This window comes from Lycorma delicatula, chromosome 4 (genome assembly GCF_047948215.1).
Source record: "Lycorma delicatula isolate Av1 chromosome 4, ASM4794821v1, whole genome shotgun sequence".
In the NCBI taxonomy this organism is placed as follows: domain Eukaryota; kingdom Metazoa; phylum Arthropoda; class Insecta; order Hemiptera; family Fulgoridae; genus Lycorma; species Lycorma delicatula.
In genome coordinates, this window is record NC_134458.1 from 36,197,057 (window position 1) to 36,221,078 (window position 24,022).

The 24,022-nt window shown below is 29.7% G+C and overlaps 1 protein-coding gene across 3 annotated transcripts in view; it reads right to left on the bottom strand.

The window, feature by feature from the left end:
• Osbp (oxysterol binding protein) overlaps nucleotides 1–24,022 on the bottom strand; it is an 85,547-nt gene that overhangs the window by 39,367 nt on the left and 22,158 nt on the right. The window contains exons 2-6 of one of the 3 annotated variants that reach the window (XM_075362714.1): nucleotides 18,160–18,365; nucleotides 9,932–10,179; nucleotides 8,303–8,471; nucleotides 4,104–4,306; nucleotides 1,812–1,943 (exon numbers count right to left, since the gene is read on the bottom strand). In XM_075362714.1, coding sequence (XP_075218829.1) covers nucleotides 1,812–1,943; nucleotides 4,104–4,306; nucleotides 8,303–8,471; nucleotides 9,932–10,179; nucleotides 18,160–18,365 — 958 coding nt within the window. Of the gene's footprint in view, nucleotides 1–1,811; nucleotides 1,944–4,103; nucleotides 4,307–8,302; nucleotides 8,472–9,931; nucleotides 10,183–18,159; nucleotides 18,366–24,022 lie in introns of all 3 variants that reach the window. The other 2 variants (XM_075362715.1, XM_075362713.1) reach the window with 2 other exon arrangements.

Consider the following 24,022-nt stretch of genomic DNA (forward strand, 5'->3'; position numbering starts at 1 on the left):
CATGGGTTCTTCATTAGGACAACGCACTGGCTCACATTGCATTGTCTGTCAAGACGTTTCTAGCAAAGTATAACGTCCCAGTGTTAAACCATCCGTCTTATCTGCCTGACCTGGCACCATGTGTTTTTTATCTGTACCCCACAGTCAAATCTGCATTAAAAAGAAGAAGATTTCAGACCGTTGAAGCTGTGAAAGAAAAAGCGGCACGCATCATGAAAGAGCTCACAGAAGAAGACTTCCAGCACTGTTTCAAACAATGGAAAATTCCCATGGAGCATTGTAGGGATATAGGAGGGGTGTATTGAAGGGGATAATAACTATGTACAGATTTAAAACAGAATATTTTACAGCATTAGTTTCCTTATTTAACAGCCACATCTTGTAAGTATATAGTAATTTTCTGGGTATATTGTGCATATTTATTTAAATATAGAAACTTATTGAACCATTTAAAATCATTCTATTACATATACTGTGAAGTTACTTTATTATTATTATTATTATTGCTAGATATTAGCATGTCACAAGTTATTAATCATCAATGCTAAGTAAAATATCACTTCAAATATAGCATATAAATTGATTTACATGACAAATTTTATTTATAAATTTTTTAATTTTATAAATAAAGTTAGATTTAAAGACTGTTTTAATAAATCTAAGTTAACAACTTATAACATTTATAAATATAGTAAATATAGGTGGTAATTCTGGTAGTTGTGGTGTAAAGTAGTGATTAAAACATAACCTAATAAAGTATATCCAATAAAAGCAAGCATATCATTATTTAGAACACTTATCTCTCTCTTTCACACAACAAAAACAGAACTAGTGCTGGATAAACATGTTTGCTTTGACAGGTTACATGTTGTCATGATGCTGTGAAATATTTTTTTTGTTTTGCTGTGTATGCACTGTTTTGCATACAATGCTTTTTTGGTTCTCTGTTCTAATGTAACTTATTTACATCATAAAAAAACATTTTCCTATCATAATTCTTATTATAAATATAAACATAAATTTATTATGATTTTTATCAAAAATCATAACTGGTTTCTGACAAATCAATTACCAAAAAGAATTGTTTACTTAAATTGATAAGACTGATGAAATAACAATAAAAAAATTTTATTTATTTATTAGCCATGGTTGGAACAGGCTTCTGGTTAAACATTGTACAACAAGATATTTTATTACATTGTGAGTTAATATAATATTATAAACCTCTGATGAGGAAATTTAATAATAAATAAATATATATATATACACACATATACATATGGCATTTTAAGAGAAAAATACAATAATTTGATAAAATAATGCATCTATTAGGAAAAGTTTGATCTACTACTACTTCTAAATAGACACATTTATACATCAAAACAAAGGCTGAAGTTGTCTTTATATAAAATACTTTGATTTTATTTTTCAATCATCTATTCTTGAAATACATCTATAACTTAAAATATTCTATTAACTAAATGGTCTCCTATCAAGAAATAGCTGATACTTTAATTTATCTCCCATAATCTCAAAAAGGAGTTAGTTATCAATGGATTATCCAACATTTCACAAGAAACGAATCACTCTTTTAACTTCAGGTACATTGGTCTTAATATAAGCTGAAATAGTATTAGTGAACTAAAATAACAGAATTTAAGTGATAAAGAACATGATAAGTTAGCAAAGAAGTTAAGAAAGGACTCATATTTCAGGCAAATGTAACAAATTTAAATGGAAAAAGTGTAAAGAATAAGAAAATGAAAACAAACAATGATTAAGATTCAGGATGTAGTAAAAGCAGAGAATACCTTATTAGTTCCTTCCTCACCAACTGCATGGGAACTGGTACCAGGAATAACCAGTACTTCTTGTTGAGGCTCAACTAATTCATCAACATCACTGCTAGAACCGGAAGCTTCATCTCTCAAATCCATTAATTCCTATTTATTAAAAAAATTATAAAATTTAACAGAATGACAAAATAGATAACTTTCTTATCGCCATAATTTCCTAATAAAGCCTTTTGCTAGTTGTTTTTCTAAAATTTTATACCATAGCTACCCATTCTCTAACATATACACTACAAATTCCTGAAATAATTCAGGAATTAAAAATCCAAGGAGGGTCGTTCTTCAACGACCCTCCTTGGATTTTATGTTTACGCTTCTTAGCTTATTTGTCTTTACAATGATGGACTTGTTTTTTCTCAACTATCTGGCACTTCCATTTTACAGACAATTTCATTCAATACAATTTTTTTTAAGCAGCACATAAAGAGAACAGAATTTTGATGATCTGCAATCCTACTAAAAGGTTATTTGTAATTTTAAGGTTATTTTAATTCATTATAAATGCACCATTAAAACATTTTAAACTGTTGAAAACTAATTTTTTAAAAAATTTCATCATAAGGGGTGGTTTCTAAGGATTGAAACGTAGTAAAACATCATAAATTATATTTCACAACATAAAAGAATGTTTATTCTACATATTTAAACATGATTTCAATCTATGAAACATTAAATCTATGGTTTTTGAATTTTTTTTTTAACAAGGGGAGTTTTCATCCCCAAAAAACAAAAAGCACACACCAGGAACATATAACTTTTGAAGCAGAGGGTTAGATAAGCTTAATTACAAATTTTCATGAAAATCGATGTCTGAAAAAATTCTGAGGTAATACTCTATTTTAACTGTCAAACACTGGACTACAATCCAGACAAGAACGAACAAACTAGCTAAAGCACAAAAATTAACCTGTTATACTTGCAGTAAAATATGTCAATCCATAAACATAAAATTCTATAACACCAGTTAATAAACCAGAAGCCACATATGCAGCAGAAACACTCAACTGAATGAATAATCAAAGACTGACAGACTCCATAAAATCGAAAGAAGAATTGAAAGGACCTGCACCAACAAAAAGTACCAGAAAGATGGACAGTGGTGGATCATGTCCAACAAAGTTGAGTACAAAGAGTTAGAACCCACCACTAATACCATGCATTAGAGGAGACCAGGATTCTTTGAACACATCATGAAGATGTGTAAGATTTGGGACTTCTGAAACAGCTGGTACAATATAATTTCGACTTGAAAAACACCAGGACAGGATGCAGATAGATCAGAGAAATAAGAAAGGATCTGAAGGCAATTGGCCTTACACCTCAGACAAGATAAAATAAAAAAAATTAAAAATCAAGGACAAATACAATCGCTTCACACTCTCAAGAAAGAAACTCACAAGATGAGCATTTTCAACACCAAAAACGGTACAGAGATTGAAACATATGAAAAAGTACTGGGAGAACCACAAGGTCCAAACAGCTCCTTCAAAGAGACGTGAATAATGGACTGACTAAAGTGATCCTATGCAGTCATAAAAGATTAAAAAAAATATGTATATATATAAATATAAAGAATTTAATACCAACTGACAATGTCAAACACTATGAAAACCGGTTATTGGAAATTAATATAGTAATTTTAACTTACCTAATAACTGTTTTGGTGATTTATATTTCATATGAAGAATATACATAAAGAAATGAGTGCTGCAATAGATTTTATAATCAAGTTTTACAACAATAAAAGTAACATAATAATGAGAGTAAAAGTGATACTACAATAAAAGTAAAACATGAGGGAGACTTAAGACAGATGAGCGAATACAGTGATGAGATGTGATGCAGAAAGGGATTTACAAAGGTAGTATAAGGATGAGGTGAGATGGAGAATAGTATGAATTGCCTAAACAAACTTGAGAAAAAGGGGAATAAATAATGATGAGAATATTAAGTGTTTGTATAAAACATGCTAAATTTTTTTGCAATACTTTGGAATTTTGCTGGATAATATGTTCTAAAAACATCTGAGTATGATAAAAAACCTTACTATTTACATCTTAAGATTCTCTTTTTTATAGATTAACAGTGGGTCTGCCATTTATAAGGTCACTGTTCTGCTCATTAACCCTCTGGTCAACAGATTACTATACTAGTAATTATGAAGTAAAGGTAGTAGTAGTAGTCATATCTGAAGATTAAAATCACTCTAACAGTTAAAATGATCAATAACTGTATAAAGAAAAAATATACCTCACTAACATGTTTCAACAAATTTACTCCAGGTTGCCGCCTCGACTGGCATCGTTTAGTTTTAGGAATTTTAAGAATAAAGTGATCATCATTACATTGTCTAGCACAGGAAGGTATATTATCATCGGACTGAGCATCATAAAATTCAACGCTCTCATCTTCCTCATCTGTTGTTGGTGAACTCATAGGTCGTGGCATTTCACCTAAAAATATAAAAAATATTCAAAAATACTTTTCACAAAAAATCTTTACAATCTGTATTTGAATGATTTAAAATTATTTTAACATTATTAGAGATATAATTAAGATTGCAAACAAAACAGATGTTAACAATGCAAAATTTAAAGGGCAAAAACTTTAACTTAAAATTATATGAAGAAAGGATGATAAAATGAAAAATCTTTGAAACCTTGTTCAACAAATTGCTTCCTGTATATCATGTTAAACAATGATGGATATAATAATATACTGTTGGTTTTATTTAGTATAAAGTAACCAGAGACTGATTCTGCTTAAAGAAAAACAAGCTAAATCATGACTGATAAAAAGAAAACCTACTGTTAATGTTCTTTTACTAAAATTATATCAATCATGTAAAAACAACATTTCAATAAAATTTCAAAAAGTACTTTATGTAAATTAAAAACTAATACACAATTACACTAAATAAATGTAAACACTTACTACATATATTCAGCTTACAAGTATAATATATTCATATTACATGCTATTAACTCATATACAGATTGCTAGAAATATTTGCTTTTTTCTCTCTGCTGCAGTATTTAAGAAAAAAAGTCATGTTAAACATACAATAACTGACTAAACAAACTCTAAGCAAATATATAACCATCAATCAATAAAAAAAAAAAATTCAAGAATATGACTCGAATATTTAACTTAACATTATGGTATAAACATATAAAAGAAACAAAAATCAGAAAGTAATTTTAAACTGCATTCTGTAGCATTTAATTTATATTAAAAATTGAATACCAATATAATCATCTAATTAAGATATGATGACAGATGATTACAATCATCATAAAGGTTAGTTTTTTATAAGCATTTTAAAAATACAGTTACAGTTGAGAAAAATTAGAACAAAATAAACACACATACATCATCTAGTTTACTACTACGAGGGTTATTTTTTTTCAAGGTCCGATCGGTCACGAAATTAAAACCACAGTGAAAATAAAAAATTTTTTATTTGTAACAAGTACTTACATAGTTACGTTATTTCTCTACATAGTCGCCACTCCGAATTAGACATTTGTCGTAGCATGGTACCAACTTTCCAATACCCTCATCATAGAACGGAGCCGCCTGTGTTTTCAGCCATGTTTCTACACTGGCCTGCAGCCAGTGTAGTTTGTCTGTGCCAAAATGTTGACCTCCTAGCCAGCGTTTCATATGAGCAAAGAGGTGAAAATCGGATGGAGCCAAGTCTGGGCTGTATGGTGGGTGATCAAACACTGCAGGAGCTTCTTTGTTACAGCTGCAGTATGCGGCCGAGCATTGTCATGGAGAAAGACAATGCCTGATGACAACATTCCTGTCCGCTTATTCTGAATTGCCCTTCGTAAACCTTGAAGAGTCATGCAGTATGAGGCTGCAGTGATGGTCGTGCCACGTTCCATGAATTCCACCAAGAGAACTCCATTCCGGTCCCAGAACACAGTAGCCTTACACTTTCTGTTGGAGAAGGTTCGCTTGAACTTCTTTGGTTTACTGGGAGAATGAAAATGCACCCATTGTTTGGATTGTTCTTTTGTTTCTTCAGTTTCGAAATGGACCCATGTCTCATCCCCTGTGACAATTTTGTTCAAAAAATCTTCTCCTTTAATGTGGTAGCGCTGGAGAAACGTTTCTGGATGATCTTCAACCTCTTCAGCCAATGAAAACATAAAAAAGATGAAGGAAATTGTGCTTAATAATCACCACTCCAGCTTATGAGATGACCTTAACATGGCCATAGCTCATGACCTTAACATCTCTCACGAGTCTTTTCATCTGATTTTGGTGGATATTTTGAGCATGAGATGCATCACTGCACAGCTTGTACCAATTTTCTTCAAAAACAGCACTATGAACAGGTCTCTTTAGATATGCTAGATCACACCAATTCTGATCCCACATTCATGAAATGCATCATAACTGGTAACAAGATGTAGGTCTACAAGTATGGGATGCAAACAAGTCAACAGTCATCAGAGTGGAGCACAAAAGATGAGCTGAAACTTAAAAAACCATGTCAAAGTTGCTCAAAAGTCAAGGTGATGTTTATTGTTTTCTTCAATATTTGTGGTATGGTACATCACGAATTCAATCCAGAGGGACAGGCAGTCAATAAAGAATACTAATATTTGGCCGTATTGAAGTTTTTACATGAGAAAATCTGTCAGAAATGGCCAAATTTGTGGAAGAAAAATTCGTGGATCTTACACAATAATGCACCATCACAAGGAGCAACAATTGTGACTGAATTTAAGGCCAAAAATGCAATAAATACCATCGATCAACCACTGTATTCACCAGATCTAGTCCTGTGTGATTTCTGTCTGTTCCTTTAGCTAAAATTGCTGCTTCAGGGTACCTGTTTTGACTCAATTAAAGCCATAAAGCAAAATTCGTAGAAGTAGCTGAAGGCCATACCGGCAAGCACCTATTAAAAAGTGTTTCAAAGACTGGAAAAACTGATGGCATAAGTGTGTTGCATCACATGGGGCCTACTTTGAAGGCAACAAAATAAATACTGATAAGTAAATAAAAATTGTGTGTACTTTATTGACAGTGCAGTGTGTATATATATATATATATATATATAACCGAAAGTTTGTCTGTTTGTTCTTCCATCATGAAAGAACCAACCGACCAATTACTTAAAATTTGTGGAATACATTTATGTTATCCCAGGAAGATTTTAAGCAATAGAACCGTATTGAGAATTTTTTAAAGAATGTACATAATGACACTGTTACAGTCATCACTGAGTGGTACAATATAATGTTACAAATATTTTTTATTCCCAAAATGAGACGCCTTGGTCTAAAGGACATGTGGATGCATTAGGATGGTGCCACCAGTCATACTGCAGTAGTGTCAATGACAACTGTTCAATGACACTTCCCGGCATGCTTCATCTCCAGATTCAGTGATATCCATTGGCCATCCAAATCCTCCGATCTAATTCCACCAGGCTATTTCATGTAGGGTTATCTAGAGGAGAAGGTGCACACCACAAAGCCCACTACCATCAATGAACTGAAGGACAGCATCCGAAGGGAGATAACAGCCATCCCTGCTGAACATGATTATTAGGACCGAAGAATGTTCTCGTCAAGGTGGTGCCCATCTAAGGGATATGACCTTCAAACACAGAACACAGTGCAAAACTCTCGTTCTTTAGCAATGTGTTCCACATAATTGGTAATAAATGTTGTATACAACATGCTCCACAATGTGTTTTAAATGTGTCCCATCATTATAGCCCACCCTACTTATAAGTATCAATTACATTTTTAATCCTGGTGATTTTTGCAAGTATGCATTAATTCAATACAAGCGCATTCAAGATTTCCAGATTTAGCTTAAAAAACTTCACATTTACTCCTCCTATTCATGTTCACTTAGTTTTTTGTCTTCTTAAAAGTCTCCTTGTAATCTTGTGTAATTATACAGATTCTGTCAGGCCAATGCTGTTTAAAAGTCCCAAAATTTCTGGAAATGGAAATTAATAATTGAAACTAGCAGTTACAACCTGTTTTTTTCTAATTTATTAATTAATGAAATAAAAAACATCACCCTTTAGGTTTTAACTGCATTTCTGGGAAGAAATAACAGTAGGTAGGTGCTAAATATAAGAATATAAGAGTACAGAAAGTTTAGGTAGACTGTCGTATATGTATCTGCCAAAAACAGAATTCACAAAGTGGTGTAAGGAGATATACTGTCATCATAATTCAACAGTCCACAACTTCAGTTTTACCACAGTCTGATAATGCATGTTTTCTTTCTAACCTAAAAAAATGTAACAGAACATCGATTTCCTTATTCACTCAAAAAATTCTAGAGAATACTGCTTTGTAAAAAAAATCCACACTTTTTGCAACACTTGAAATATTATTCTTTCAATGAAAAATGCAGTTTCAGTGACTTAGCAATAATAAATGACTCAGAAAGAAAAATAAAAATACCTGGCCTTGGTATGTGGTGTTCTTTTGCAGCCTGTTCTAACATAGAATGTTGACGAGCTAACTGTTCAACCATTTCTTGTAACCTTTGTCTTTGCTCTCTTTCATGTTGTAACACTCGCTGCCATTTTCGACCCTGAATTTTTGCAAGCTCAAGATATTCTGAGCATGTCTGAAATCATGAAGTCACAAACTGATTATTCAACTGAAATATCACACATTTATACATCTATAGATGTATTATCAGATGGACCATGGTAGAGCGTAAGACTTAATGACACCTTGATTAAAATTTAATACAAATTTTCATCAAAGTAATTTATACACTTAAAATACTTTCATTTGTATTTATTAAATACACAAGACTTAAAAGAATAATGAAAAATTATTAAAATTAAGTGAAGTGAAGGGAAATCATTATGATGGTAATAAAACTAATAGAAACAGAAAGATAATGATGATAAATCAATAGCAGCACACCAGAATAATAATTTCTCATATATATTACTAAGAATTGTAAAGAGTAAAATTAATCTAAAATATAAAAATAAATAACCTTAAAATTTGAATAAAATAATACTCAATATGTTTTCAGGACCATCACTGAAACACTTAGAAAAATTATATATTTATAAATTTAAAGTCTAAAATGACCTGATGACTGACCAAAATGTAAACATAAAGAATTATCTTATTTTAATGAAAAGCTTGTATAACTAAAGTTGAATTAAAAATATCTTGCTGTAATTGTAATTGTTATCTTGCTGTAATTATATCATTTCATATTAGACACGTTTAAGGAAAGGTCTTATCCAATTTCATTATGATAAACCACTACCAGCTGTGTTTTAATCATCGAGTATGATTTTTTGAGACAAAAATGGACTATTATAAGGACACACACACACATTCTGATCGTATGGTAGTTAAGAATCTTCAGCAGGTTGGTGATTAAAAATTTCCTGTATTTCAGAAAACTTCCCACTGAATCTTAGTCGTTTCATACTATAAATCAAATGTTAAATGAGGTCAATCAGTTATAAGATCGTTACCATAACATCTAAAACTGAATCTGCTGAAAATACCTGGTTGTTACTGAAACACCATGTTGCTAATCTCAAACAGGAGATATCTTAGATGGCATGGGAGACTTTACTAAATGAGTAAAGTTTGACAGCATGGCTTTTTAGATTAGAAACAGATATTTATCATAAAAAGAAACTTTGTCGTCAGAAATTCATAATATTATTGTTACAAATGTTGATGATAGCGAATCAGATTCTTTGTAATCAACACTTACTAATTTCTTGCATAGAAACCTGGAACTGCTGTCATAATAGATAGTATAAGTCAAAGAAACTGCAATTTAAATAATAATGTACCTAATAATTTCATTAATGATAACAGAAACTGTATTTATAATGGCTAACAATAAATGGATAGTAAAATGCAGTATTTAATGTTGTGTCAGTGTTAAATAAATTCTTCATGCTAATAACACTGATGGAGGAAGCCTGGAAAAGCCTCTGCTTCCGCACTACAGATAAATATGTACATATATGCACGCACGCACACACACATACACACAAATGCACACAAAAAAACAGTAATAAAAGTTTTAAATAATATTACATTTATCATAGTTTTTGAAGTAATCCTGAACAGAGTAGCTCTTTCATTAATTGCTTTAACTTTAGCTGAAACATCCTGAAAATTATCTAATGTCTCTAGTTCTGAAAGTGTTCTCTGTAGGGCTGAACCATGTTTTGTAATCAATTCGTTACAAGTCTGAAGATTTTCTAACCTGCTGTTAAGCGCTTTAATCATATTCACTATTTCTCCTTGATTCCCTGATTCATAACACGATCCTTCTTCCTCTTCTTCTAAAACAGTAATTACATGTTTCATTTAATTATAAATAAGAAATCCATTTAACAATGATTATTATGAAATATAGATGTTTATCAGTACATTAACAATTAACTACATCCATCAGCTACAGAATAATTATACACTGTGAAAAACTAAACGGGACACAATATACACCCCTTAATAATAAAATGCAAATTCTTTTGTAATGAAATAATTTATTAAATACTACTAGAATATAGTACTTACTTGTTGAATTATCAAAAACAAACAAGTTGAAAACAAATGTAAATACAATATAAAAATGAAATATTACAAAGAGTAACTATACCAGATATAATGAAAGATGAAATCTGGGTTTAGAACAAAATTCCCTCATTGATGCAAAATTAAAATGTAGCATAATGTTTTATGCTAGCAAAGTTATAACCTTCTTTGTGAAAGGGCTTTAAGAGTTGCCAGAAGTTTAACAAGAAACTGTTATTTCCATTCTTCACACACTTAAAAATATAATTCAAACACTGTCAGTCACAACTATTTAAACAACACTTTTTCTTAAAATGCAAATTTTGTAGTTGAAACATTGTTCCTTTTCTCATCACAATGATACGCGGTTGATTAGTGCTCTGCGAAAACATGTTGGTATCTGATTGTCTCCCTTCATAGTCTTATGCTATCCTCTAGTGAAAAAATTTTTTAAAAATTACAGTATATTAAAGAGATTTAACAGATTTTGACAAAAAAACCCGTTATGATTGGATATTTTTTATGCCTGTAACAACAAAAAAATTGAAACAGTACAAAAATTACGATAATTTAATTGCAGAATTTTTTTTGCGCATTTCTACCGCATTTCTTTATTAGCGAAATTTTTTTTTTGCTTTGTGTTTATGAAACATAGTTTGCTGATTTTAAAAATAATACTTTCAAGCAAATCGGTTGAAAATTGGGCAAAATATGATGAAAAACCCGTGTCATAAATCACAGATTAGTAACATATGTTAGTATAAGTGAACATAGATTAAGAGAACTACGTTTTATAAAAATTCCCACCACGCAACAGGCTATTCAGATTGACAAAAAACCATTTTTACTGTATACTGTTATTCATTACGAATCGATATGTGTTACATGTTTACCGATATCATTTGTCTGAAAAGATATTTATAGACCTCAAGAAAAAGTGATGTATTTATGACCACAAATTCCTTTTTTTTTTGTGTGCTGTATATCATAATTTATTATGTGTTTCAATACATCGATACGTTGCTAGTAAGATAAGCTATTTTTGTAAATAAATAAATCCGTAACCCTCATAGCAATTATAATACACAAGTCAGACACGCACACACACAAGCACATTTCTGAGAAAAAATGGTCATATTCTTTCTAGTCTAAATAAAACATTTTACATCGTATAAATGTCGTTCAAATTGTGTAATAAAACCGATTCCTTTGTGAATATAAAACAAAATAACCGACTTAGATGCCATACAAAATGATTTTGTAACAGCGTTTTAAAACTGACGCCGTACATAGCCAGTTCCAAGGCTACATGATCTGAAAAGGTTAAATACTAAGATACTCAAAGATGAAACAAATGAAGAATGTTATTTCTATGTTGCTTATGAATCAAAATTCATGAGTAAGTATTCATGGTATTCAGACACAGTATGCTTAAAATATAGTAGTGTTTAGAAATAAAACTTTAATGAAACTAAAAAAAGAGAGTGAGGAATAATTAAATATTAATATTATATGAGTAATAATTAAAAGTCAAGTTGAATGTACAAAATCAAAATTTAACAACTCTGCCTGTTTTGATTTTTAAGAACTTTAAGTTGAAATTCTCAAAAAACAATGAAAAATTGTTACTCTTTCCTTTCCACTTCAGCAATAATTAAACTGAGGATGGCGGGAAAAAATACAAATGCATTTTATGCAGAAATAACAGCAGTTTTTAATGTGTTTCTATTACACAATTTTTTTTGGAAAAGTATAAGAAAACTACATTCCTAATGGTACAGACTGGAGATGAAGACCAGTTTGATTTCAGAAATTGTGATGGTACAAGTGAGGCAACCATAGTTTTCAGAATAATTATGGAATCCAAGGTAAAGGAAAAAAGCCACTTACGTGGAATTTGTGTCTAGAGAAGCCAAATGAGTTTTTAAGGAGAAAAATAATTAAGATTAGTCAATTATATTTCTCTTTTGACTAAAATAAAAAAATGAATTATAAGAAAGAATGCTGTAATTCATGACTAGCAGAAAAGTAAAATTAAAAAAAAAAACAAATCAGAATAACATATAGATAATGTAATGTCGAGAGAGAAATGTAATAGACGCTTAAATGTAAAAAGGGGAAAATACAATAAATTACAAAGTGAAGCATTAATTGCTTTACAGCATTGAAATTGTCAATGAGAAAGCTAGAAAGGCAAGGATATATGGTTTTAAATGGTGATGTTATTGAAGAATGTTGAAAGTAAATGGTTATATGAAATTCAGGAAGAAATATGTTTTAAGAATGGGGGTAAAAAAAAATATGTGGTGAATTCTGCTAGTATTTAATATATGTACTAGGTTATTTAATTTAATTGTAAAAGGTAAAAAAATTGTAGGCAAAAGAATATCAGAATACATGAAGCAAATAACTTAAGTTGTAAGATGTACCAAATACACTAATATAAAAGACTAGCATAAAACAAAAAATAATTGCAAATAAATCAAATAATCAAGCGCATGATGATTTGACATAATGAGAATTTATACGACTTTACTACATACAAATTAAAATATTTATAAGCATGACCTAAATTTATACTCTTATACACAACACAAGCAAAGTTTTCAAATTTACTTGCATCATATGGAAATGCCCTACATTAATCTGTTTCATAAAGACTGATCAAATTATATAAATTTTTTATTTTTCAGATTTCATTCATCAGTATCTTTAATATTAAAATAGTGTTAAATTATTTACGTATTAAAGAAAAAAAGAAAATTTAATAATAGGGTAAATAGTAAATTAAACATAAAAGGAAAGTGTAAAATACAATTCTCTTCCATCTTCCTTGTTGGGGCAATTAGAATTTTTTGCTTACGTGAGGTAAAGATTAGCTATGTCACAACTTTTTATTTTTGTGTAAATTTACTCACATTGTTGTTATTGTTTAACCCTCATTTAGATTAGTGGGATGACCGTTGTTGAATTTTAACTTCAGTGGAAGTTTAATGCAATAAATAATACATTTTTAAAAATAAAAAAAATAATGTTTACGTGCTGCTACAATATTAAAGAATTACACCTAATAATTGTTATAATATAATATATTATATATGTATAATATAATTATATCATATAATATTATATGTTATGTTATTTTATAATACAGAATATAATTATTTAAAAAGCTTTAATTTCTTTATCAAAAATAAAATAAAATATTCCTTACAGTATGTTCCAAAAGAAAATTGCACAAAATAACAGTGAACAAATTTGTCCCTTCTTTTATCTCAGTACCATTTCTGTGTACTTGTTCTAAAAAGATTATAGCAGGTAAGATAAGTAAAGTTGTTTTAAGAGCAAATATCGATTATTACTTGATTACTATCACTGTATACAATAATAAGGATATTTATCCTTGTTAAAGGGAATTATTTAAATAAGTAATACTTGTGCACATATAATCTTTATTATTGACCATTTTGAACATAATATTTACTTATATTTCCTTTTAATGTAGTTGGATGGTTTTTATGAAAAGATATTCTTTATTATCTGAATTGGCCAAGGGATTTCTCTGTTGTAAAGAAGAATAATAATGTAATTTTAGGATCGATTGAAAACTTAACCAGAAATTATAAATGTTGGTAAAGTAAGTCATCACTAAGTTTTCTAATGCAGGTAACCTTTCATTTAGAACATTAGTATTTCTAAAATTCTAAGTCATGTAAAAATAATCTGATTTGTAAAGGAAGTAAAGGAACAATCAGAAATTACAGTATATTGTTTTGCCTATTTTAAACATTTTCCCCTTGATCACTTTTATAAAGTTTTTTTCAACCATTCTTATTAGAATATCACATAATTATACTATTTAAACATATATATATAAATAACATTCTACGAGTCGGAGCGTGGAATGTTAGAAGTTTAAAAAAGGTTGATAGGCTAGAAAATTTAAAAAGGGAAATGAATAGGATAAATGTGGATGTAGTAGGAATTAGTGAGGTTCGGTGGGAAGAGGAAGGCGACTTTTGGTCAGGTGATTTTAGAATAATTAACTCAGCTTCAAATAATGGGCAGGTTTCAAATAATGGGCAATAATGGGTAGGTTTCATAATGAACAAGAAGATAGGGAAGAGAGTAAAGTATTTCAAAACGCATAGCAGTAGAATCATTGTAATAAGGATGAAATCAAAACCTAAACCGACAACGATTGTTAACGTCTATATGCCTACAAGCGCCCATGATGATGATGAGGTAGAGTGTGTATACGAAGAGATTGATGAAGCAATTAAACACGTAAAAGGAGATGAAAATTTAATAATAGTTTGAGATTGAAATGCAAGCATTGGAAAAGGCAAGGAAGGAAATATAGTGGATGAATACGGGCTGGGCAAAAGGAATGAAAGAGGGGACCGACTAATAGAGTTTTGCACGAAGTATAATTTAGTAATTGCCAACACCCAATTCAAAAATCATAATAGAAGAATATACACTTGGAAAAAGCCAGGCGATACTGCAAGGTATCAGATAGATTATATCATGGTTAAGCAAAGATTTAGAAATCAAATCGTTGACTACAAAACTTACCCTGGAGCAGACACTGATAGCGACTATAATTTGGTGTAATGAAATGTAGATTGGGGTTTAAAAACCTGAAGAAAAGGTGTCAGATGAATCGGTGGAATTTAGAGAAGCTTTGAGGAAGAGGAGGTAAAGAAGATTTTTGAGGAGGACATCGCAAGAGGTCTGAGTAAAAAAGATAATGTAGAAGAATGGGAGAATGTTAAAAAGGAAATTCTTAAATCAGCAGAAGCAAACTTAGGCGGAATAAAGAGAACTGGTAGAAAACCTTGGGTTTCAGACGATATATTGCAGCTGATGGATGAACGTAGAAAATATAAGAATGCTAATGATGAAGAAAGTAAAAGGAACTATCGGCAATTAAGAAATGCTATAAACAGGAAGTGCAAACTGGCGAAAGAAGAGTGGATTAAAGAAAAGTGTTCAGAAGTGGAAACCGAAATGAACATTGGTAAAACAGACGGAGCGTACAGGAAAGTTAAGGAAAATTTTGGGGTACATAAATTAAAATCTAATAATGTGTTAAACAAAGATGGTACACGAATATATAATACGAAAGGTAAAGTCGATAGATGGGTGGAATATATTGAAGAGTTGTAAGGAGGAAATGAATTAGAAAATGGTGTTATAGAGGAAGAAGAGGAAGTTGAGGACGATGAAATGGGAGAAACAATACTGAGATCTGAATTTAAGAGAGCATTAAAAGATTTAAATGGCAGAAAGGCTCCTGGAATAGACGGAATACCTGTAGAATTACTGCGAAGTGCAGGTGAGGAAGCGATTGATAGATTATACAAACTGGTGTGTAATATTTATGAAAAAGGGGAATTTCCATCAGACTTCAAAAAAGTGTTATAGTCATGATACCAAAGAAAGCAGGGGCAGATAAATGTGAAGAATACAGAACAATTAGTTTAACTAGTCATGCATCAAAAATCTTAACTAGAATTCTATACAGAAGAATTGAGAGGAGAGTGGAAGAAGTGTTAGGAGAAGACCAATTTTGTTTCAGGAAAAGTATAGGGACAAGGGAAGCAATTTTAGGCCTCAGATTAATAGTAGAAGGAAGATTAAAGAAAAACAAACCAACATACTTGGCGTTTATAGACCTAGAAAAGGTATTCGATAACGTAGACTGGAATAAAATGTTCAGCATTTTAAAAAAATTAGGGTTCAAATACAGAGATAGAAGAACAATTGCTAACATGTACAGGAACCAAACAGCAACAGTAATAATTGAAGAACATAAGAAAGAACCCGTAATAAGAAAGGGAGTCCGACAAGGATGTTCCCTGTCTCCGTTACTTTATAATCTTTATATGGAACTAGCAGTTAATGATGTTAAAGAACAATTTAGATTCGGAGTAATAGTACAAGGTGAAAAGATAAAGATGCTACGATTTGCTGATGATATAGTAATTCTAGCCGAGAGTAAAAAGGATTTAGAAGAAACAATGAACGGCATAGATGAAGTCCTATGCAAGAACTATCGCAAGAAAATAAACAAGAACAAAACAAAAGTAATGAAATGTAGTAGAAATAACAAAGATGAACCACTGAATGTGAAAATAGGAGGAGAAATGATTATGGAGGTAGAAGAATTTTGTTATTTGGGAAGTAGAATTATCAAAGATGGACGAAGCAGGAGCGATATAAAATGCCGAATAGCACAAGCGAAACGAGCCTTCAGTAAGAAATATAATTTGTTTACATCAAAAATTAATTTAAATGTCAGGAAAAGATTTTTGAAAGTATATGTTTGGAGTGTCGCTTTATATGGAATTGAAACTTGGACAATTGGAGTATCTGAGAAGAAAAGATTAGAAGCTTTTGAAATGTGGTGCTAAAGGAGAATGTTAAAAATCAGATGGGTGGATAAAGTGACAAATGAAGAGGTATTGCGGCAAATAGATGAAGAAAGAAGCATTTGGAAAAATATAGTTAAAAGAAGAGACAGACTTATAGGCCACATACTAAGGCATCCTGGAATAGTCGCTTTAATATTGGAAGGACAGGTAGAAGGAAAAAATTGTGTAGGCAGGCCACGTTTGGAATATGTAAAACAAATTGTTAGGGATGTAGGATGTAGAGGGTATACTGAAATGAAACGACTAGCACTAGATAGGGAATCTTGGAGAGCTGCATCAAACCAGTCAAATGACTGAAGACAAAAAAAAAAACATATATATTTATACATATATATTTCTTCTAAAACAATCATGATATCAAGATAATTATTTTTAAATGCTTTTACAATAATTAAGAACACTTATGCGGGAAGTACCCAAAAGAAAAGGAGACTGGATAGGACATGTGGGTAGAAGTGGAATGTTGACAACTGAATTGGAAGAGTCAGTAGAAGGAGAAAGGAAGCGAAGAAGAAGAAGAAGAATGAAGTAATTGGATGAAGTAAAAACTGGGAACTATAACGAGACAATGGAAAAGTCTTGGGACAGAGGGGACAGTAGTGGCATAAAGGGATTTTCTGCCAGGATGAACATAAGATACTGATGATAAGATGATGTAACAACTCATTGTTAAATGATGCAAACTGGTTAATTGATGCAACTGTTAATTTAAACAATTTATTGTTATTGGAGCGACAGAAAAAAGTTCATTAAGTTTTTTTTGCTTATCTGAACTTCATTAACACAAAATAAACAAATATACAAAAAAAATTTTTTTAAATGTGAATGATGAATCTGGAAAGTTATATTAAACTGAAAAATGCCTGCATCTATATTAAAAAATGTACTATGTTCATGTTTACCTCATTCTTACTTATTAAAGAAATACATACATTTAGTCTACTTTGCCGGGAGTTTTAAGATCATTAAAAAAAAATCTGGTAAATCTAATTTTTAATACAGTGGGGATCACTTAAGAATTTCCCTCAGTACAAAAATGATTTCAAATGCTCAAAAAAAACTTGTCTTGCAAATCAAATTATAAACCAGCAGAAAGATTTTTAGTATAATAAAACATGTGTTACTGAGTTAGGGAGTTTTTATAAAAGATATGTTCTTAATGAAATTATAATTTTTGTTTGTTTTGTTGGTATGTTTATTGTTAAAGTAAGTAAGTTAAATTATAACAATAGTGTATTATATGCAAGAATAAATAATAAAAGTCAATAATAGTAAAATATGTTTAACAATAGTAAAATTATTTACCAGACTCGATCGCTTGAATAGCTTTGGCTTTAGCTAGTTCCAAAGCTGTAACCCATCGCTGCCTTTCAACTTCACTAGCTGCCTTTATATGGAATGTTTGTGTTCCTCCATTTGATATAACAAATGTACACGAGTCTTCTGTATGAATTAGGGCACCATGAAGGCTTATAGTTCCTCTACACGTGTGAGCCATTTCAGCCTGGTTTCTGAAATAAAAAAATAACAAAATTATTAAATTACAACTTCAAAAGAGCTACTTAATAGTATTTACTTGCACTATTATATCACAAAAAACTCCATTTCAAATTTCTTATCTAAGTCAAATCTGTACACATGAAAGAACATGTACTGACTGACTGATAATCAACACAGAGAAAAAACGACTGAAAATAAACTGATGAAGATTTGTATACAAATTCTTCTTACAGTGGAAGAGTACTCTAAGAATGGATTTTTTGAAGTTCAAAGTTTAAGGAGTTAAAATGAATTTTTCAATATTTTTTTAAACCTGGCTATTTTTTTAATTTCTTGGTAACAAATGAAGAAATTAACTTGTTTTTTAATGTTTGTAATCTTCATGTGAATATTTAAAAACCAATTTCTAGATTTTTTGAAATTTGAACTTGAAAGGGGTGAAGAAAGATAACAGAACTTTGAACAATGATTGCAAATCTTCTCACTTCTGACTACACCAAATGAGAAATTCACTTGATTTGAGTTAGCAAATACTCTTTAGATAAGTATCTAAAAAACATTTTCAGGTTTTATTTAATTTTAATATTTTAAAGGGTAAAAAGACATAAATTTTTATTTATGTTTTTGCCATTTTAAGCTACTGCTATTGAATGAATCTTCACGAGATTTGTAACATTGTGATGGTTATTTATGTTTGTATATCTGATTGTGTACTTCGCGAGTGAAGCCACAACGGGAAATTTAAAATCAAATTAGTAGGTCCTGTACTGACCAAACTGTTTCTCTGAAGAAATTAGAATATAATGATAGTTTTTATAAATTGAACAGGTTTTAATTTTTCTATTCTCACTCACGTGAGTTTAATGAACACTGGCAGGGGGGGGGGGTTCAAGGGGTGTTGCCCCTTGAGCAGTTAAACATCCCCTGACTGCTATGGGAAATGCAAGTAACCATACAGCATGGGCAAATCCACTTCGAGGATGCTAACTAATACTCATATATATTTCATCATGTATTAACAATAGGTAACAAAAAGAATGTTATACTCAACTTAATTAAATTATTAAATACAATTTTAAACAGGGCTAATATAGAAGTATAACAGACAGAATTCCTGGCATTGGATATTAATTCAATTTCAATCACTGTAATCATTCTTGGTTGAGAGAGAGGGAGACAGTCACTTGTATACTTTCAGTGAGCTTGTAAAATATTTTGCTTAAGTTTTGGTGAAGGAAATGCTTCACTCCTTACAATCTTACTATATTAACCCAGTACACTCATTAATCTTAGGGGATGGCTATATCATTTCTGGGAAAGAACTGTCTCAATTCAAGTCACCCAAAATCATTTATTTTAGCATCTGGTACTAAAGACAATCATTTCCTAACTTTAATTTAGGAAACTGTTTTAGTGACATTTATATTTAAACATCTACTTTTAATAATACATCATTCTGATGCAGTTCTAAAATTGTGATAATCTGCTAAATTCAATAGGTTTATAAAAACTGAACTGTTCTTAAAGTTGGACAAATATTTAAACATAGTAATGTTTATTAAAATGACCACCAGGCTATCCTTCTGTTACACACATAATACTGAAAGTTACCCTATAAGATTAAGTTCAGCTAATTCACTAGCATTCTGATTGCAAATAAAATTCAACATGACCACCTGAAAGTCACATAAATCAATTTTTCCTGTATTCAGTGAAGTTTTGTCCAGAGCAACAGTTCTTTTTTGGGAATGGACAGTGTCAGTAGTTCAGCATAAGTTACAGGAATGAAGACAAAAAAAATTGTCTTTTAGAAGTCAATGAAAACACGTTAGAAAATATAACAGAAGATAATAAGTCAAGATTTATTATTGATGTTGTTAACTCCATCAACATTTTTTTTTTAAATGCTTTTAAAAGTTTTATCAACTGAACACTTAAATGCACTTAAGATTTAATTCTGGATTGTGTAGAACCTCACACTACAAAACTAATATAGATACATAAATATAATACTTATACAATAACAGTTTATATATTTATTTTTTTCACATTATAGAAATAAACATAATATAAACAGAAAAAAAAAATTAATTATAAATATTATAATTATACTTATTTTTTTATACAGGTACACTAATTTATAAATTATTTATTTTGTATTACAACATTTTTATTATTATAATTTAATTATAATAATATTTAATAAACTATGATAATTATATTATACAATAAATCATTAATCTAACAACATTTATGGAACATATAAAATTGATAGTATTTTATTTTGTTTTTCTTATAAATTTATTTCACTAACATAATTAATTTTACTGATAGGATATACAATTGTATTCTTTATTGTTTTTTTAAATCTAATTACAGAAAATATTTACAAGTAATAACCTTTTTTAATTTATTACATAAAAAAAATTTTTTATTCTACTAACAAAAGTTCTATTTTTAAAAATTTACATCAGAGAGCAACAAAACTTGTATATTACAATGCTATTCAATCATTGTGTAATGAATCGCTCATTCATTTTATAAATTCCAATTCCAGTAATCATCATGTACGTACCTCGGTATGTAAGTTATAGTAATTGCACAATGAAGGAAATTGGTTAAATGACTATACTAATAATGAAATATATTAAATTGATTAATCAAGAAAAGTTAAAAATAAAAAAACACACAGTCACACACATTTAAATAATACGTAACATAAAAGCAAAAACAATAGAATATTATATCTATTACAGGTAATAGATAAATACTTATAAATTTTATATTGTTATTATTAAGATGATCTTTATTATGTTTCAATTATTGTACTTATTTCATAAAGATGTAGTTTACGAGTATGTTATAAATTCCTTTATTACAATGTAGATTATTAAGAATGCAAAGTTTCAATGAGCTAACAATTGCATTAATTTATTATAACAATTTGTATGTTTTAAAGATTATATTTATGTTGTTAATGGCACTAAGTGTGTGCTACAGAAATTTACTTAACTATACAAGTTAATGCAGGCCTGCTTTTCTGAACTGCATTTATAATTAAAAAACTATCCGAGTTAAGTTATAACATATAAGTAGAAGTCAGGTAAATAATAATACTGTTATTTAGATATACTGTTATGATTATTCACTCTAATTAATACTACTAAATTTAGTAGGTAATAATATAATAAAATAATTATTAATGTAATATAATATACAGCAGGCACTAATATAAGTAGGTAATATTTCTTTGCAGATGTAATTCAAGGATTTGGTCCTCGGAAAGATGGTAAACTATCCTGATCAGAAGCAGTTCCTCTGTGGATTAATTATCATTCCTTCCCTCTATTCTCTTATTTCCATACCTTATATCCTTTCCTCCTAGTCATGGGAACTGTTTTAGCCGCTGCACTGACAACATCTGAAGTACCATGATAGCCTGAGGTGCCTTCTAGTAGCCAGCAAGGCAGACAGCTGCTTTTTCCTGGGGGATCAATGAGGTGACAATTTTGCCTGTGGTACCATTCAGCCACAAAAATTCAGAAATGAGAATATCCAAAGTCTAAAAAAATACTTACCAAATCTCATGAAAATCCAAGTAGTTTAGTGATGCAACAATCATTTTCTTATTTAACTGACATGAAATGCCTAAATGAAAGATATTTTTTAACTTAAAAGCCAAAGCCATGTTAAATAAACTGTTTTATGTATACTACCAAAGTTAAATGATGCCAATACAATTTTCCTGACTTCAGCAGTAAATGTCAGTTTAAAAAAACAATTACATCATAGTCTTAAGACAATGTTCACTACATGTTATATTTTCTCAGTAGAAACAAGAATATAATCAGGGCATTTATTATATATAATAAATACTGAATAATACTGTATATAATCAGGTCAGTCCATGAAAAAACGTCACGTTTGCATTCAATTATGCTTTTTTTAGACACTATTTAAATAATTATTAAGACTTAAATTGCATTTATTTTTTGTTTTATAACTGTGTTATTTATGATGCTGCTCTGATTAAAATTTTGCCAGAGTTTCCCTTTATTTATCCAGGCAATTGCTGAGGCAGTTCCTTTTTTATCGGTAGAGTAGTGTATCTACCCATTCCTGACATGATCTATATAATACAATATTATATATGTATATAATGTATTATTATGTCACAGAGTAAAATATATATATTAATTTATTGTAATAATAATAATAAAAGTTATAAAGTTAAAATTGAAATAATTATACTAAGTTAAAATTCTGTTAAACTAATGATATTCGAGAATTTTAGCAATAATGATTAGACTATAACGTTCTTAAAAATACCTATTCAATTATTTCCTATTCCATTACAAACACAATAATAAATAGTTATTGTTACAGAAATTCAAGGTTGTCAATGTATATGAACCATAAGAATAAATGAAACATTATATAAACATTCATAACAAAGTAATCATTATTAAAATTAATGTAATAGACAAATATTATGTAAAAATTGTAATAATTCATATTAAATAACTGATCGTTACAATATAAGCTAAACAACTTTTAAATGGGCAATTAAACAATGAAATCCTATCAGTCTTTTGAGCAAGAGAAAATGTTTAAATGATCCTTCTTCATGAATACATGAATCTTAATAAAATAAACATGGTGAAACATAAAAAATTCAATCTACCTGGAGCCTACATCGTTTTGAATTTCCAATTGTTTAGACTTCTAACATAAACTATTAAAATAAAAAGTTATTTATTTAATATTAATTGCAGTAAACGAATAAACACATGAGATGTCCTGATGTATTTTTATTACTACATAGAAATTTATGCGGCAAACATTTTTTTTTGCGGGAGAAAAAATACTAAAACTAATCAATTTTAGTAGGCTATGTTAATCCATCTGCTTTATTGTCATCTTCACTAGACTATTCTCACTACCACAAACTTCTTCTCTCAGATTCTATAATTTCAATCTTGTTTAAAAGTTGGAATCTACAGAATCAATACAAGTTTAATTTTCTGGACATTCGTTTGTATTCTGTCCTGTATCATAAATCAAAAAACTGAATGAAAATATTAACCTCTCAATTTAATATCTATCGCCTTCAATTTGAGTGTGATCATTTGCTTTTTCAGTTAAAGATTTTTTCTAGTTTTTTTTTTTAAGTTAACCAACTAAAAAAAGTCAAGTTTCATCAAAACAATAATTATTTTACTAATTTTCAAGTGTTTCAGAGAAATGTTTATTATTTTTTTTAAATCAGAAATACGTATATAATGTACTTACATATATCTGATGGTTCAAATAAACCCATATACTAACAATGGTAATAAAAAATTCAAACTAACAGTCAGGAATTTTGATGATTCAAGTTACTTTATTGCACAATGAAAGCTGAATAATCAAAAGATGATTTGGCTGAATAAAATCAGGAATATGGAAAAATTTGAGCAGGACAAAATTTTACTTCAAGTTTGTAAACTACAACAGCCAGTTCAGTTAGGCTGAAACTCGATATGAAAACTTAGTAATGTTAAGTAATTTAAACTCAAAGATAGGCTGAAACGTTGCTCAGCAAGAAATTCCTAAATAATGTTAAAATCATAAATTTGGGAGTCAATTTTTTATAAAATTACTGTAAATCAGGTTTCCATTTTCATTA